The 12890-nt window shown below is 40.4% G+C and overlaps 1 protein-coding gene across 1 annotated transcript in view; it reads left to right on the top strand.

The window, feature by feature from the left end:
- lancl2 (LanC lantibiotic synthetase component C-like 2 (bacterial)) overlaps nt 1–12890 on the top strand; it is a 54124-nt gene that overhangs the window by 9300 nt on the left and 31934 nt on the right. The window contains exons 3-4 of the mRNA XM_059972380.1: nt 6421–6628; nt 10868–11015. Of these exons, the coding sequence (XP_059828363.1) occupies nt 6421–6628; nt 10868–11015 (356 nt within the window). The remainder of the gene's footprint in view (nt 1–6420; nt 6629–10867; nt 11016–12890) is intronic.

Below are 12890 nucleotides of genomic sequence, written 5' to 3'. Positions count from 1 at the left end.
TGGAGGTGTTGTGGATAGTGTGGAGGTCTGTCAGAGGTTACAGTGGGACATTGATAGAATGCAAAACTGGGCCGAGAGGTGGCAGATGGAGTTCAACCCAGATAAGTGTGAAGTGGTTCATTTTGCTAGGTCAAATATGATGGCAGAATATAGTATTAATGGTAAGATTCTTGGCAGTGTGGAGGATCAGAGGGATCTTGAGGTCCAAGTCCAGAGGATGCTCAAAGCAGCTGTGCTGGTTGACTCTGTGGTTAAGAAGGAGTATGGTGTATTGGCCTTCATCAATCGTGGAATTGAATTTAGAAGCTGAGAGGCAAATATGTTGCAGCTATATAGGACCCTGGTCAGACCCCACTTGGAGTACTGTGCTCAGTTCTGGTCACCTCACTACAGGAAGGATATGGAAGCCATAGAAAGTGTGCAGAGGAGATTTACAAGGATGTTGCCTGGATTGGGGAGCATGCCTTATGAGAATAGGTTGAGTGAACTTGGCCTTTTCTCCTTAGAGCGACAGAAAATGAAAGGTGATCTGATAGAGGTGTAAAAGATAGAGGCATTGAGCGTGTGGATAGTCAGGCTTTTTTCAAGGACTGATATAGTTGCCACAAGAGGGCACAGGTTTAAGGTGCTGGGAGTAGGTACAGAGGAGATGTCGGGTAGGTTTTTACTCAGAGAGTGGTGAGTGCATGGAATGGGCTGCTGGCAATGGTGGTGGAGGCGGATATGATAGGGTCTTTTAAGAGACTTTTAGAGAGGTACATGGAGCTTAGTAAAATAGAGGGCTGTGGGTAAGCCTAGTCATTTCTAATGTAGGGACATGTTCGGCACAACTTTGTGGGTTGAAGGGCTTGTATTGTGCTGTAGGTTTTCTATGTTTCTATGAAGGTGTATCTGTCTAGCTGGGTCAGGGTGACTTCTACATAAGGGACAGGTTGTATCTAAACTGGAGGGGAACCAATATCCTGGTCAGGAGTTGCATTACTGATACTCGGAAGAGTTTAAACTACAAAAGTTTGTGAGTTCGATGTGAACCAGCGCACCAGGTCAGAAAGTGGAAGGATGGAGAGAATGGTGGATGTCAGGACCAGTAAAAACAGGCAGCCGCAAAGTAATAGATACGATGGAACAAATGGTTTGAAGAGTGTGTATTTTAATGCCTGGAGTATTATAGGTAAAGGTGATGAACTTAGAGCATGGATTAGTATATGGAACTATGATGATGTGGCCACTACAGAAACTTTGTTGAGAGAGGGACAGAAGCTTGATATCCTAGGGGTTTGATGTTTTAGAAAAGGTAGAGACAGTGATTAAAAGAAGTGGGGTATTTGCACTACTAATCAGGGACAATATCACAGCTGCACTTCGAGGGAACATAATGGAGGGCTCATCCACTTAGTCTGTATCGATGCAGCTCAAAAACAGGAAGGGTTCAATCACTCTGATGGGATTGTACTACAAATTCCTGTTGGCCATCGGGACATTGAGGAACAGATATGTAGGCAGATTAAGGAAAGGTGTTAAAATAGTAGGGTTGTCATGGGGGTATTCAGTTTCCCTAATGTAAACTGAGACCTTAGTGCAAAAGGTTTAGATGGGGCAGAATTTGTTAGGTACATCCAGGAAGGTTCCTTATATCCATATGTAGATAGTGCAACAAGAGGAGGGACTGTACGCGATCTGGTGTTGGGGACTAAGACTGGCCAGGTGATTGACATTTATTGAGTGAGCAGTTAAGGAATAGTAACCACAGCTACTTAAGTTTTAAGATAGTTATAGATAAGGATCAGTATGGACCTTACAGGAGAATATTAAACTGGAGCAGGGCAAATTACAAAAGCATTAAGCAGGAACTAGGAAGAGTTAATTGGAAACAGGTTTTTTTGGGCATGTCCACATCCAACATGTGGAGGGTGTTTACAGACCAACTGCACAGCTTACAAAATTATGTTCAGAATCAGGTTTATTAACACCGGCATGTGACGTGAACTTTGTTGACTTAGCAGCAGCAGTTCAATGCAATACATAATCTAGCAGAGAGAGAGAAAAATAACAATAGTAAATAAAACATAATAAATAAACAAGTAAATCAATTACGTGTATTGAATAGATTTTTTAAAATGTGCAAAAACAGAAATAATGTATATTTTAAAAAACTAAGGTAGTGTCCAAAGCTTCAATGTCCATTCAAGAATTGGATGTCAGAGGGGAAGAAGCTGTTCCTGAGTTGCTGAGTGTGTGTCTTCAGGCTTCTGTATCTCCTACCTGATGGTAACAGTGAGAAAAGGACATGCCCTGGGAGCTGGAGGTCCTTAATAATGGACGCTGCCTTTCTGAGACACTGCTGCCTAAAGATGTCCTGGGTACCTTGTAGGCCAGTGCCCAAGATGGAGCTGACTAGATTTACAGCCCTCTGCAGCTTCTTTCGGTCCTGAGCAGTAGCCCCTCCATACCAGACAGTGATACAGCCTGTCAGAATGCTCTCCACGGTACAATTATAGAAGCTTTTGAGTGTATTTGTTGACATGCGAAATCTCTTCAAGCTCCTAATAAAGTATAGCCACTGTCTTGCCTTCATTATGACTACATCAATATGTTGGGACTAGGTTAGATCCTCAGAGATCTTGACACCCAGGAACTTGAAGCTGCTCACTCTCTCCACTTCTGATCCCTCTATGATGATTGGTATGTGCTCCTTCATCTTACCCTTCCTGATGTCCACAATCGGTTTTTTCGTCTTATTGACGTTGAGTGCCATGTTGTTGCTGCGACACCATTCCACTAGTTGGCACATCTCACTTCTGTACGCCCTCCCGTCACCACCTGAGATTTTACCAACATCAGCAAATTTGTAAATGGTATTTGAGCTATGCCTAGCCACACAGTCATGTGTATATAGACAGTAGAGCAGTGGGCTAAACACACACCCCTGAGGTGCGCCAGTGTTTATTGTCAGCGAGGAGGATATGTTATGACCAATCCACACAGGCTGTGGTCTTCTGGTTAGGAAGTTGAGGATCCAATTGCAGAGGGAGGTACAGAGGCCCAGGTCCTGCAACTTCTCAATCAGGATTGTGGGAATGTTAGTATTAAATGCTGAGCTATAGTCGATGAACAGCATCCTGACATAGGTGTTTATGTTGTCTAGGTGGTCTAAAGCCATGTGAAGAGCCATTGAGATTGCGTCTGTCGCTGGCCTATTGTCCAATAGGCAAATCGCAATGGGTCCAGGTCCTTTCTGAGATAGGAACTCGGTCTAGTCATGACCAACCTCTCAAAGCATTCCATCACTGTAGGTGTGAGTGCTACTGGGCGATAGTCATTAAGGCAGCTCACGTTATTCTTCTTTGGCACTGGTGTAATTGTTGCCTTTTTGAAGCAAGTGGAAGGAGCTCTTTCTGCCCATAGCAGTGAGAGGTCCTTCCGGTCAAAAGGAAGGACAAGGATGGCAAGGTAAGAGAATCCTGCATGTCAAAGGAGGTGATGAATTTAATCAAGAAGTAAAAGGAAAAGTATGTAAATCTTGGGAAGCTAGAATCAAACAGAGCCCTTGAGGATTATAAAGAAACCAGAAAAGAATTTGAGAAGGGAATTAGGAAAGTGGGGCCATGCTAAGTCCTTGCAAGTAGGATTAAGGTGAGAGCATTGAAAGATAAGGGGGGGGGGGAACATCTGTTTGGATGCAAAGGATGTGGGTATGATCCATAAGTACTTCACATCAGTATTTAACAAGAAGGACAAGGAGGATAGGGCGATCAGTGCCAAGTGTATTGATATGCTAGGACTTTTCGAGGTAAAGGAGGAAGTAGTGTCTTAAAGAGCATTAAGGTAGATAAGTACCCTGGGCCTGTTGGGATAAACCCCAGGTTATTGAGAGGGGCAAGAGATGAGATTGCTGGGTTCTTTGTGTTTTCTTGTCCTCTCTAGTCACAGGCGAGGTTCCAGAGGATTGGTGAGTTGCCAATGTTGTTCCATTATTCAAGAAGGGAACCAGAGATAATCCTGGAAACTATAGACTGGTGAGTCTCGTGTCAGTGATAGGGAAGTTACTGGAGAGAATTCTTAGGGTTAGGACTTATTAGCATTTGGAGAACCATGGCCTAATTAGAGAGGGCCAGCATGGCCTTGTGCAGGGCAAGTAATTTCTTACTACCTTGATTTTGGTTTTTTAACAAGGTGACAAGTGTGATTGATGGAGGTAGAGCTATGGATATTTACACGGATTTTAGTAAGCTATTTGACAATGTCCCTCTTGGGAGGCTCATCCAGAAGATTAAGATGCATGGAAACAATGATGAATTGGCCATTTGGTTTTGGAACTTGCCCATAGAAGACAGAGGGGTAGTTGTCCATAGTTGTCAAAGTGGTGGTCTGCAGGGATCTGTTCTGGGACCTCTGCTGTTTAGGACGTATATAAGTTACCTGAATGCAAGTGTACAGGAGATGAGTGAGTTAGTAAGTTTGAAGGATGGCAAAGAATACAACGGGATATAGATCAGTTGCAGATATGGGCAGAGAAATGGCACTTGGAGTTTTACCTGGCCAGGTGTTAAGTTTTGCACCTAGGTAGGTCAAATGTAAAGAGACAGTGTACTGTTAAGGGTAAGACTCTTAAGTATTGATAAGCAGAGGGATCTTGGGGTCCAAGTTCATTGCTCCCTGAAAGTGACTGCACTGGTTAATAGGGTAGTTAAGAAGGCATATAGCATGCTTACCTCTATTAGTCAAAGCAATGAATTCAAAGATCAGGTAGTTGCAGCTTTATAAGACTCTAGTTGGGCTGCATCTGGACTATTGCAAGCAGTTCTGGTTGCCTCATTACAGGAAGGATGGTGTGTCTTTGGAGAGGATGCAGAACAAGTTTACTCGGATGTTGCCTGGATTAGAGGGCATGTGTCATAATGAGAGGTTGGTCAAACTCGGGTGATTTTCTCTGCGGTGGCGGAGGCTGAGGGGAGATCTGGTAGAGGTTTATAAGATTATGAGAGGCATATAAAGAGTATACAGACAGCATCTTTTTTCCAGGGTTGTAGTGTCTAATACCAAGTTCTTTGTTTACACGGAGGGTGGTGGGTACCTGGAATATGCTGCCTGCTGTAGAAGCAGAAACATTAGGGACTTTTAAGAGGCATATGACTGAGAGGAAAATGGAAGGATATTGTGTAGGCAGAAGAGATTAGTAAGCCACTTGATTATTAATTTAATTGGTTTGGTATAACATAGTGAGCCAAAGAGCCTCTTTCTGTGTTGTGCTGGTCTATGTTCAATGTTCTGTTTAAGTCAGGGTTTATTGGTCATCCCTCATTTCCCTTGAATTGCTTGCTGGGCTGTTTCAGGGAGCAGCTAATGGCTAATCAAATGCTAAGATGAGGACTACCGATTTCCTTCACTGACTAAAATTTATGAACCAAATGGATTTGATGACAATTCACAGTTCATTTATTTGAAGTTTTCTAGCTGCCACTGTGGGATTCATCCTTGTGCCTCAGATCAGTAGATGGTTTGGGTTCTGGATTCTAAGCAGGTGTGCTTCTATGGTGAACTATTTTAAAATTCCATTCATCTGCCATACATAGGACTTTGGTGCTGGATTGGCAGATTTTCTGCATATGGGATATTATTTTCAACCAATAAACTAACATTCTTAAGTTATTTTTGTTTTTTGATGTTGCCCAGTAGTTATATGTATAGATTTAACACCCCTTCTCTGAAAATCTGAAAACCTTCAAAATTGAAATTTTTTTTGAGCACTAACATGACGCTGCTAATGGAAAATTCCACAAGGTGCTGGAAAGTTGATTTGCGGATCTCTGCGCACCATATATCTGAGAAGTGATTTCACATACTTCGATTGGGGCCCTGTTGGCACCAGTTTATTTTCAGCAGTCATTGTAGCCAGACCTTTGTGCATTATGCACCGTGATTACCATGTGGTTTGCACATATTCTCTGCTCTGTTCTATGAAGATATTGTTGAAACTTTCAAAAAGGTCGCACTTACCCCTATGGGCAATTGCGAAAAGACAAAAATACATTTATCCTTATGTATAACATACAGTCAGGTTGTCGGAAAAATTTGAGAGCGGTGTAAGTGTGAAGCATCTGATGAGGAGTATGGTGTTGGTACATCTACCATCTACAACCTGAAGAAACAGATAAATAAAGTTCTTTGCTGAAAGTAATGAACAGAAGTTCATGAAAAAATATTTGAGAATAAACCCTTTTGTCAGAAAACACAATGCTGTTCTTCGAGTGTTTGTTCATATGAATTCTAATTTTCCTGATTAGGTTGTCTTAAGTTGCTGATTACAAAAGTGGGTATGTTTTTTAGAAATTGTGTTAAAAGATACATATGCCAGTTCTGTAGATTAGGCATGGTTTCAATTTAATTACAAAGCTAATGCATTCTCTTTTTTGGGACTAGGGATTGCTCTCCTTTATCTACAGTGTTTCCGTACAAACCAGGATCCAGCCTATCTCCAGCGATCTCTACATTACGTGAAGAGGACACTGCGTAATCTGAATGGTCGAAGAGTCACCTTTCTATGTGGTGATGCAGGACCTTTGGCTGTTGGTGCAGTTGTGCACCACAAGCTCAAGAATGAAACAGAATCACAAGAATGCATTGCAAAGTAAGACCCGTTTTTCATTAAGTTCAGTAAGTGGATTTTTAAATTGAATTTCAAGCCTTGCTATAATTTATTCAGAAGTTCATGAAGTTAGGGTTTTTTTAGATGAGCTAAAGCTGAATAGTTTGTATTTTCTTTCCTTCCATTATTATATTTGGGGAGCATGCCTTATGAAATTAGGTTGAGTGAACTCGGCCTTTTCTCCTTGGAGCAGCGAAGGATGAGAGGTGAACAAGATAATGAGAGGCATTGATCGTGTTGATAGTCAGAGGCTTTTCCCCAAGGCTGAAATGGCTAGCATGAGAGGACAGAGTTTTAAGGTGCTCGGAAGTAGATACAGAAGAGATGTTAGGTGTAAGCTTTTTATGTAGAGAGTGGTGAGTGTGTGGAATGGGCTGCTGGCGGCGGCGGCAGCGGAAGTGATAGGGTCTTTTAAGAAACTCCTGGATGGCTACGTGGAGCTTAGAAAATTAGAGGGCTATGGGTAAGCCTAGGTAGTTCTAAGGTAAGTACATGTTTGGCACAGCTCTATGCTTATATACTTTTAAGCATATAACATTTGCAAACAGCAGTTTGGAAGTTTTAATTTAAAATGCACAAAGTGCTCTTAACATATCTGAAATGATGAAATTGTCCTTGTTCTTTCCAATATACCTTTGGCTTATGCACCTGTTTTGAACAAAACTGGTGGGAGTAACTACTGTACAACCACTGTAGAGACAAATTCTATCTTCACACTGAGGCCTTTCTCCACAAAATGTTGCAACTATCATAGACATTGCTCTTTAGCTTGTAATAAGTAGAACTAAGCGATTTCTAACAACAGATCATATCAATGCTTTGTAAATCTGCTTGTTGTTAATGTTGATGGAGTAGATTTCTGAAACAGTGGGAGGTCCCAGCATTTGACAGATTTGAAATATTTGCTGTCGCATTCAGCCAGAATTGCTGAGTAAATGATTCATTTTGGTTTCCTCCTTCCTGTGAAACCCACCATCATAGGAACTAGTTGTCAATTAATTTAATTTGTACCAGTGGATCTCAAGATGCGGCTTAGCGCACTGGCTGCACCAAAGACCTTTGGAATAGACAGTATCCCATTTGTTGTACTACAGTATAGAGCCGCCCACATATCTACCCACAATATGAAATAAAAGTGGCAACTACACAATGGAAAATTGCCCAGGTATCCCCTATCCACAGAAATGGAATCTGGTTAATTACTGTCTTCCACCCAGTCTTCATCTACATGTTGGGAGATGTTTTCATCAGTGTTTTCAAGTGGTACATGCCAAAAACATGTATATTGATGCTTTGTTTGAGTTTTACTAGGGCTATTTCAGCTCTAGGCCTCTATGCAGCTTTGATCAAATCATGGACTTAGGAGCTGAATTCTCAGGATGAAGTGAGAGTGACTGACCTCAAGCTAGCATTTGACCAAGGAAAAGTTAAGAAGTACTAGCAAAGCTGAAATTAGTGGGCATCACATGGAAAATTGCTGCTTTTTTTATGTTGTACAAAATGATATGGAGTGGTAAAAGGTATGAAAACATCACTGTTCATATTGTTAACACTCTACCCACTGTCTAAGCAGGCAGCATAGTTTGTGTATGTATTGCACTGTAAACTGCCACAAAGCAACAAATTTCAAGGCGTATGTCAGTGATATTAATTCTGAGCCTAAGTATAAATCATTGGGCTATAGAGAAATAGGATAAGGAATTGGACAAGGAGATTGCCCTTCTTGAACTGGTGTAGAACCAGTGCTATTTTTCTGGGTTACATTAACTTCTCTGAATAAACATATAGTTGTTAAAACATACGCAAATATCACATTTATCTATCCAAGAACATTACTGATCAAAAAACAGTAACACTGAACTACAATGTAATGTAGATTTAGATAGCAGATGAGATTTTGCATACGAAGTGTCTAAGATGATGAGAGGCGTTGTTCGTGTGGATAGTTGAGGTTTTTTCCCAGGGCTGAAATGGCTAACATGAGAGGGCACGGTTTTAAGGTACTTCGAAGAAGGTACAGAGGAGATGTTGGGTAAGTTTTTTTTAAGCTGAGAGTGGTGAGTGCATGGAATGGACTGCTGGCAACAATGGTGGAGATGGATACGATAGGGTCTTTTAAGAGACTCCTGGATAGGTACATGGGCCTTAGAGGGGGCTATGGTTAACCCTGGGTAGTTTCTATAGTAAGGACATGTTTGGCACAGCTTTGTGGGCTGAAGGGCCTGTATTGCGCTGTAGGCTTTCTATGTTTCCATCTCAGGACATGGTTGTAGGATATCTCGGGATGGTGTCCTGGATTTTGGGCAAGGTTTAATCAATGCCATTTGTGGATTGGACTGCAGCTCAAATTATGAAGAGCTTCCTGATCATTCCCCTTTTTTTTTTTGGTTGCTATTTTGGAGATTTTGAATCGGGGTGGCCGGCAGATAACAAACCCTTGGCTAAGCTGAATATGCCTGGACTCTTTTGATTTTGTGTTTTATATTCTGTGTTTTTTGCTTTTTTTTTGTGCTGCCATTTGCATCATTTGATTTTTTTGTGCATGGGGGAGTGATGATTTTCTTTGAACAAGTTCCATGGTTTTCATTTTTTGTGACTATCTGTGGGGAAGATGAATCTCAGAGCTGTATAGTGTATACATACTTTGAATCTTTTTCAACTGCTTCAATGACTTAGCTTAAGTTCTTAAAATAGGGGATACCCGGGCAATTATCTTAAATTCTGAAGTGAGCATGTATACAGAGCATTCATGAAGTTGTTGTCTGCATACAATGAGACTGAGATAACATTTGAATGCTTCCAGATAATTGGCATGAAATGTTCTTCAGATAATTGGCATGAAATGTTCTTGCCAGAAAGTAGTCATCTTCTTGAAGGTCACCAGTACTTCTGGCCCCTGTTATCAACATCCTTGAGTCCCTACTGACCAGAAACTTAATTGGATCAGCCACTCATGTACTACTATGAAGAGACATTCTGAATATCCTTTGATGAATGAATATCAGAAAGTAAAAGCAGGTTTAGGCCATCTGCCCACTCTAGTCTACCCTGCCATTCAATATAATCTTGGTTAATATATCCCAGTCCTCAACCAATTCTCTGTGCCAGATCCCAGTAGATCTCAGTTCCCCAATCTTTCTAAAATATATCTACCACCTCTTTGAAAACTTATAATAATCTATCCTCCATAACTGTCTTGATTAAAGAATTTGGAATTTTCTGTCCTCTGCAAGGAGACATTTCTAAGCACACTGGTTTTAAATGACTTCCCCCCCCCCCCCCATTAAAAAAAAATTCACATTGTTCAAGATTTGACCACAAGTGACAACATCACAGCACCTACTATTATCATGCTCCCTTTAGGGTATTTTATATTTCAATAAGATTAACCCTCATTTTTATAAAATTCAAAGAGTATAGGCCCCTCCTGTTTAGCTTGTCTTGATAGGAAAGTCCTCTTGTACCAGATATTGGCCTAGGGAACCTCCTTTGGGCCACAAAGTTCTACTTTTTGACTAAGAGGATCAAGAGTGTGTGATCTCACCAATTCCTTGTAAGTTGTAATAAAACTTCCATGTCTGTAAACTCCAACATCTTTTCAGTAAAGGCTATTTTACTGTTTTACCCCTTATTGCTGTGATCATCAGGGCACTTTATCAGGAGTGATATGGAATACTTTTCACATGCTGGATGAATGCAGCTTCAACAAAACTCAAAGATTGACAATTAAAATGGCTTTATTAGCACTCCATCCGTTATCCCACTTCTTCATTTTCACCACTACTCGTATATCTTAGAGTCCCTATCACCTACAAATGCATTGCTCTTATTCTCAGAGTTATTCCGACAGAAGGTTCCAAATACCTGCCCACAATTGCACAGAATTAATGCCACCCATCTGTTCCTCTCCCAAGTCGCACACACCCTTCATTTGGAATTACATTGCCATCATTGTGTCTTACCCCTAGAATACCCTCCCTGAAAGAGTTCACCAGAAGTACCGTAGGAGATAAAGATGACTCACCATCACATTTCATAAGCATATTTAGGGACTGGAAAGATGGCAGACTTTGATTACAGATTTTTTTTTAAAAAGGATTAATATTATATCTAATTGTTTACATTTCTTTGGATTTAAAATATTTTCTATCTGGAATGTTGCAATATTTTTTAATGATGACTAAGGGATTGTTTAGGTGTATATGCTTTTTTTCTTATTAGATTGATACAATTGCAGAAAACAGTTGTAAGCTTGGACTCTGATATCCCAGATGAGCTGCTGTATGGCCGAGCTGGGTACTTGTATGCTTTATTGTATGTGAATACAGAAATTGGACAAGATACTGTTCCTTATTCTGTTATTCAGGAGGTAAGAAAAACACCTTTTGATTATATTGTTTGGTGTAATCGATTGCTGCATTATTGGAAAGCTACCCTTAGATGTGGTATGGTGCTGTATTCTGTTTCAGAAGATGTAAAAGATTGTGTGACAATATTTGGAGCAGAGAGTTCAATGTCTTTTATTCAGTGGAACTAAAGATAATGAATTACTCTTGCTACATGCTATTGCTTGTAATGTTTTCATTCATAAGGAGCAATTTATATTTGTCACTTAAGAATATGATTAAGGCACTGCAAAAATTTGATTAAGATACTGCAGTAGATTTGTTTGCTTGTCAAAATGTGCCTCATGAAACGGAAAAAAAGCATGATAAGTTAAGCATAAAGTTGCCCCTGACAAATGCACTATGAAAGTAGAGAGACAAAAGAGACTGCAAGATGCCAGAAATCTGGATCAACACACACACAATGCTAGAGGAACGCAGTGAGTCATGCAGCATCTATGGAGGGAAATGAAGTCCTGATGAAGGGTCTCAGCCTGAAACATCAAATGTTTATTTCCCTACTTCCTCCAGCATTGTATGTGTGTTAACACCGTCAGAATTACCTGATTAGACTTGTATGCCATATTGGTAATTACACATTACCCCTACTGTTTGTGAATTCTGTTTATTACATAATGATCTTGCTCTGCTTTAATTTCATGTATTTGAAATGCAAGATCCATTTTAAAAATCTCTTTGCAATGTGTCCCCTTTCTGTATAAATATTGGGACAGATCTGTCGTTTCCCTCAAATCACTGTCTGCTGACCCATATGGCATTTACTGTCTGTCCTCATCTGGCCTTGGTGCATGTGCTGTTGGGTACTGAGTTCCCAACGCAAGATTTGTCAAGCCCACACTAGAACAACTGTGGCCAGCTCAGCGGTCAATGACTGATTGATCTCATCGAACCTTTGATAGTTATTAAGGCAGTCAGTTTTATTAGAGCGATTAAATGCTCGTGACCAGTTTTGAGATTTGTCAGAATTCAGTAATCTGAGCACAAAAAAAATTAACTATGTTTAAGATGTTGGAAAAGATATGTAGCTTGGGTTGAGGATGTTATTGTTGAGTAGCTCGCTGAGCTGGCTTGTTAGCTTGCATACGTTTCATTATCCAGCTGGCAACATCATCAGTGCAACTTCGAATGACATGACGAACAATTACCAACATGTCATTCAAAGTTGCACTGATGATGTTGTCTAGCTGGGTGATGAAACGTCTGCAATCTAACAAGGCAGCTCGGTGAGCACTCAACAACAAAATTAACTAAGTTCTTACACTTATTTAAAAATCTTAAAAAAAGCTCATCCACAGTTTATTAATTTTGATTAATTTTAGACTATCTTGTATTACCTTTCTCTTTGAAAGAGATGTATCTCATTAATATGAAGACTCACGCAATTCAGTTGGGCATGAGCTGGCTTTTCGATGGAAAATCATTGTTCTCACTGTGGCACAGGAAATTGGAAGAATTGATGATTGTGTGGTACATCTGTAGAGATCCCAGAAGTCGTTATATAAGCACCACTGTTAGAGCAGTAGATCTGCTCCTTTGCTTTTGTCTGGCTGTTCCCTTTTTATATTGACAAGCATGTTGTATCTTTTTGGGCACTACCACTTTGTAGACCAGTACTATTGTTGGTATTGGGTTTTGTCTGAGACATTGCGCTAACATAGTAGAGAATTGTCCCTGGTGGCATTGAATTGTGAGAGTTGATTGTAATCCTGTTTCTTAAATGACTATAACTATCTTTTTTGTAACAAAGGTTACCTCCTCCCAGTAAATATCAGGCTGGACCTGGCCTATGCTGTTTTTTTTTCCCCCTCAATGCTCTACACCAAGGGTTCCCAACTTGA

Source organism: Hypanus sabinus, chromosome 6 (assembly GCF_030144855.1).
Source record: "Hypanus sabinus isolate sHypSab1 chromosome 6, sHypSab1.hap1, whole genome shotgun sequence".
Taxonomy (NCBI): Eukaryota; Metazoa; Chordata; class Chondrichthyes; order Myliobatiformes; family Dasyatidae; genus Hypanus; species Hypanus sabinus.
This window is presented reverse-complemented; position numbering and strand designations above follow the sequence as displayed.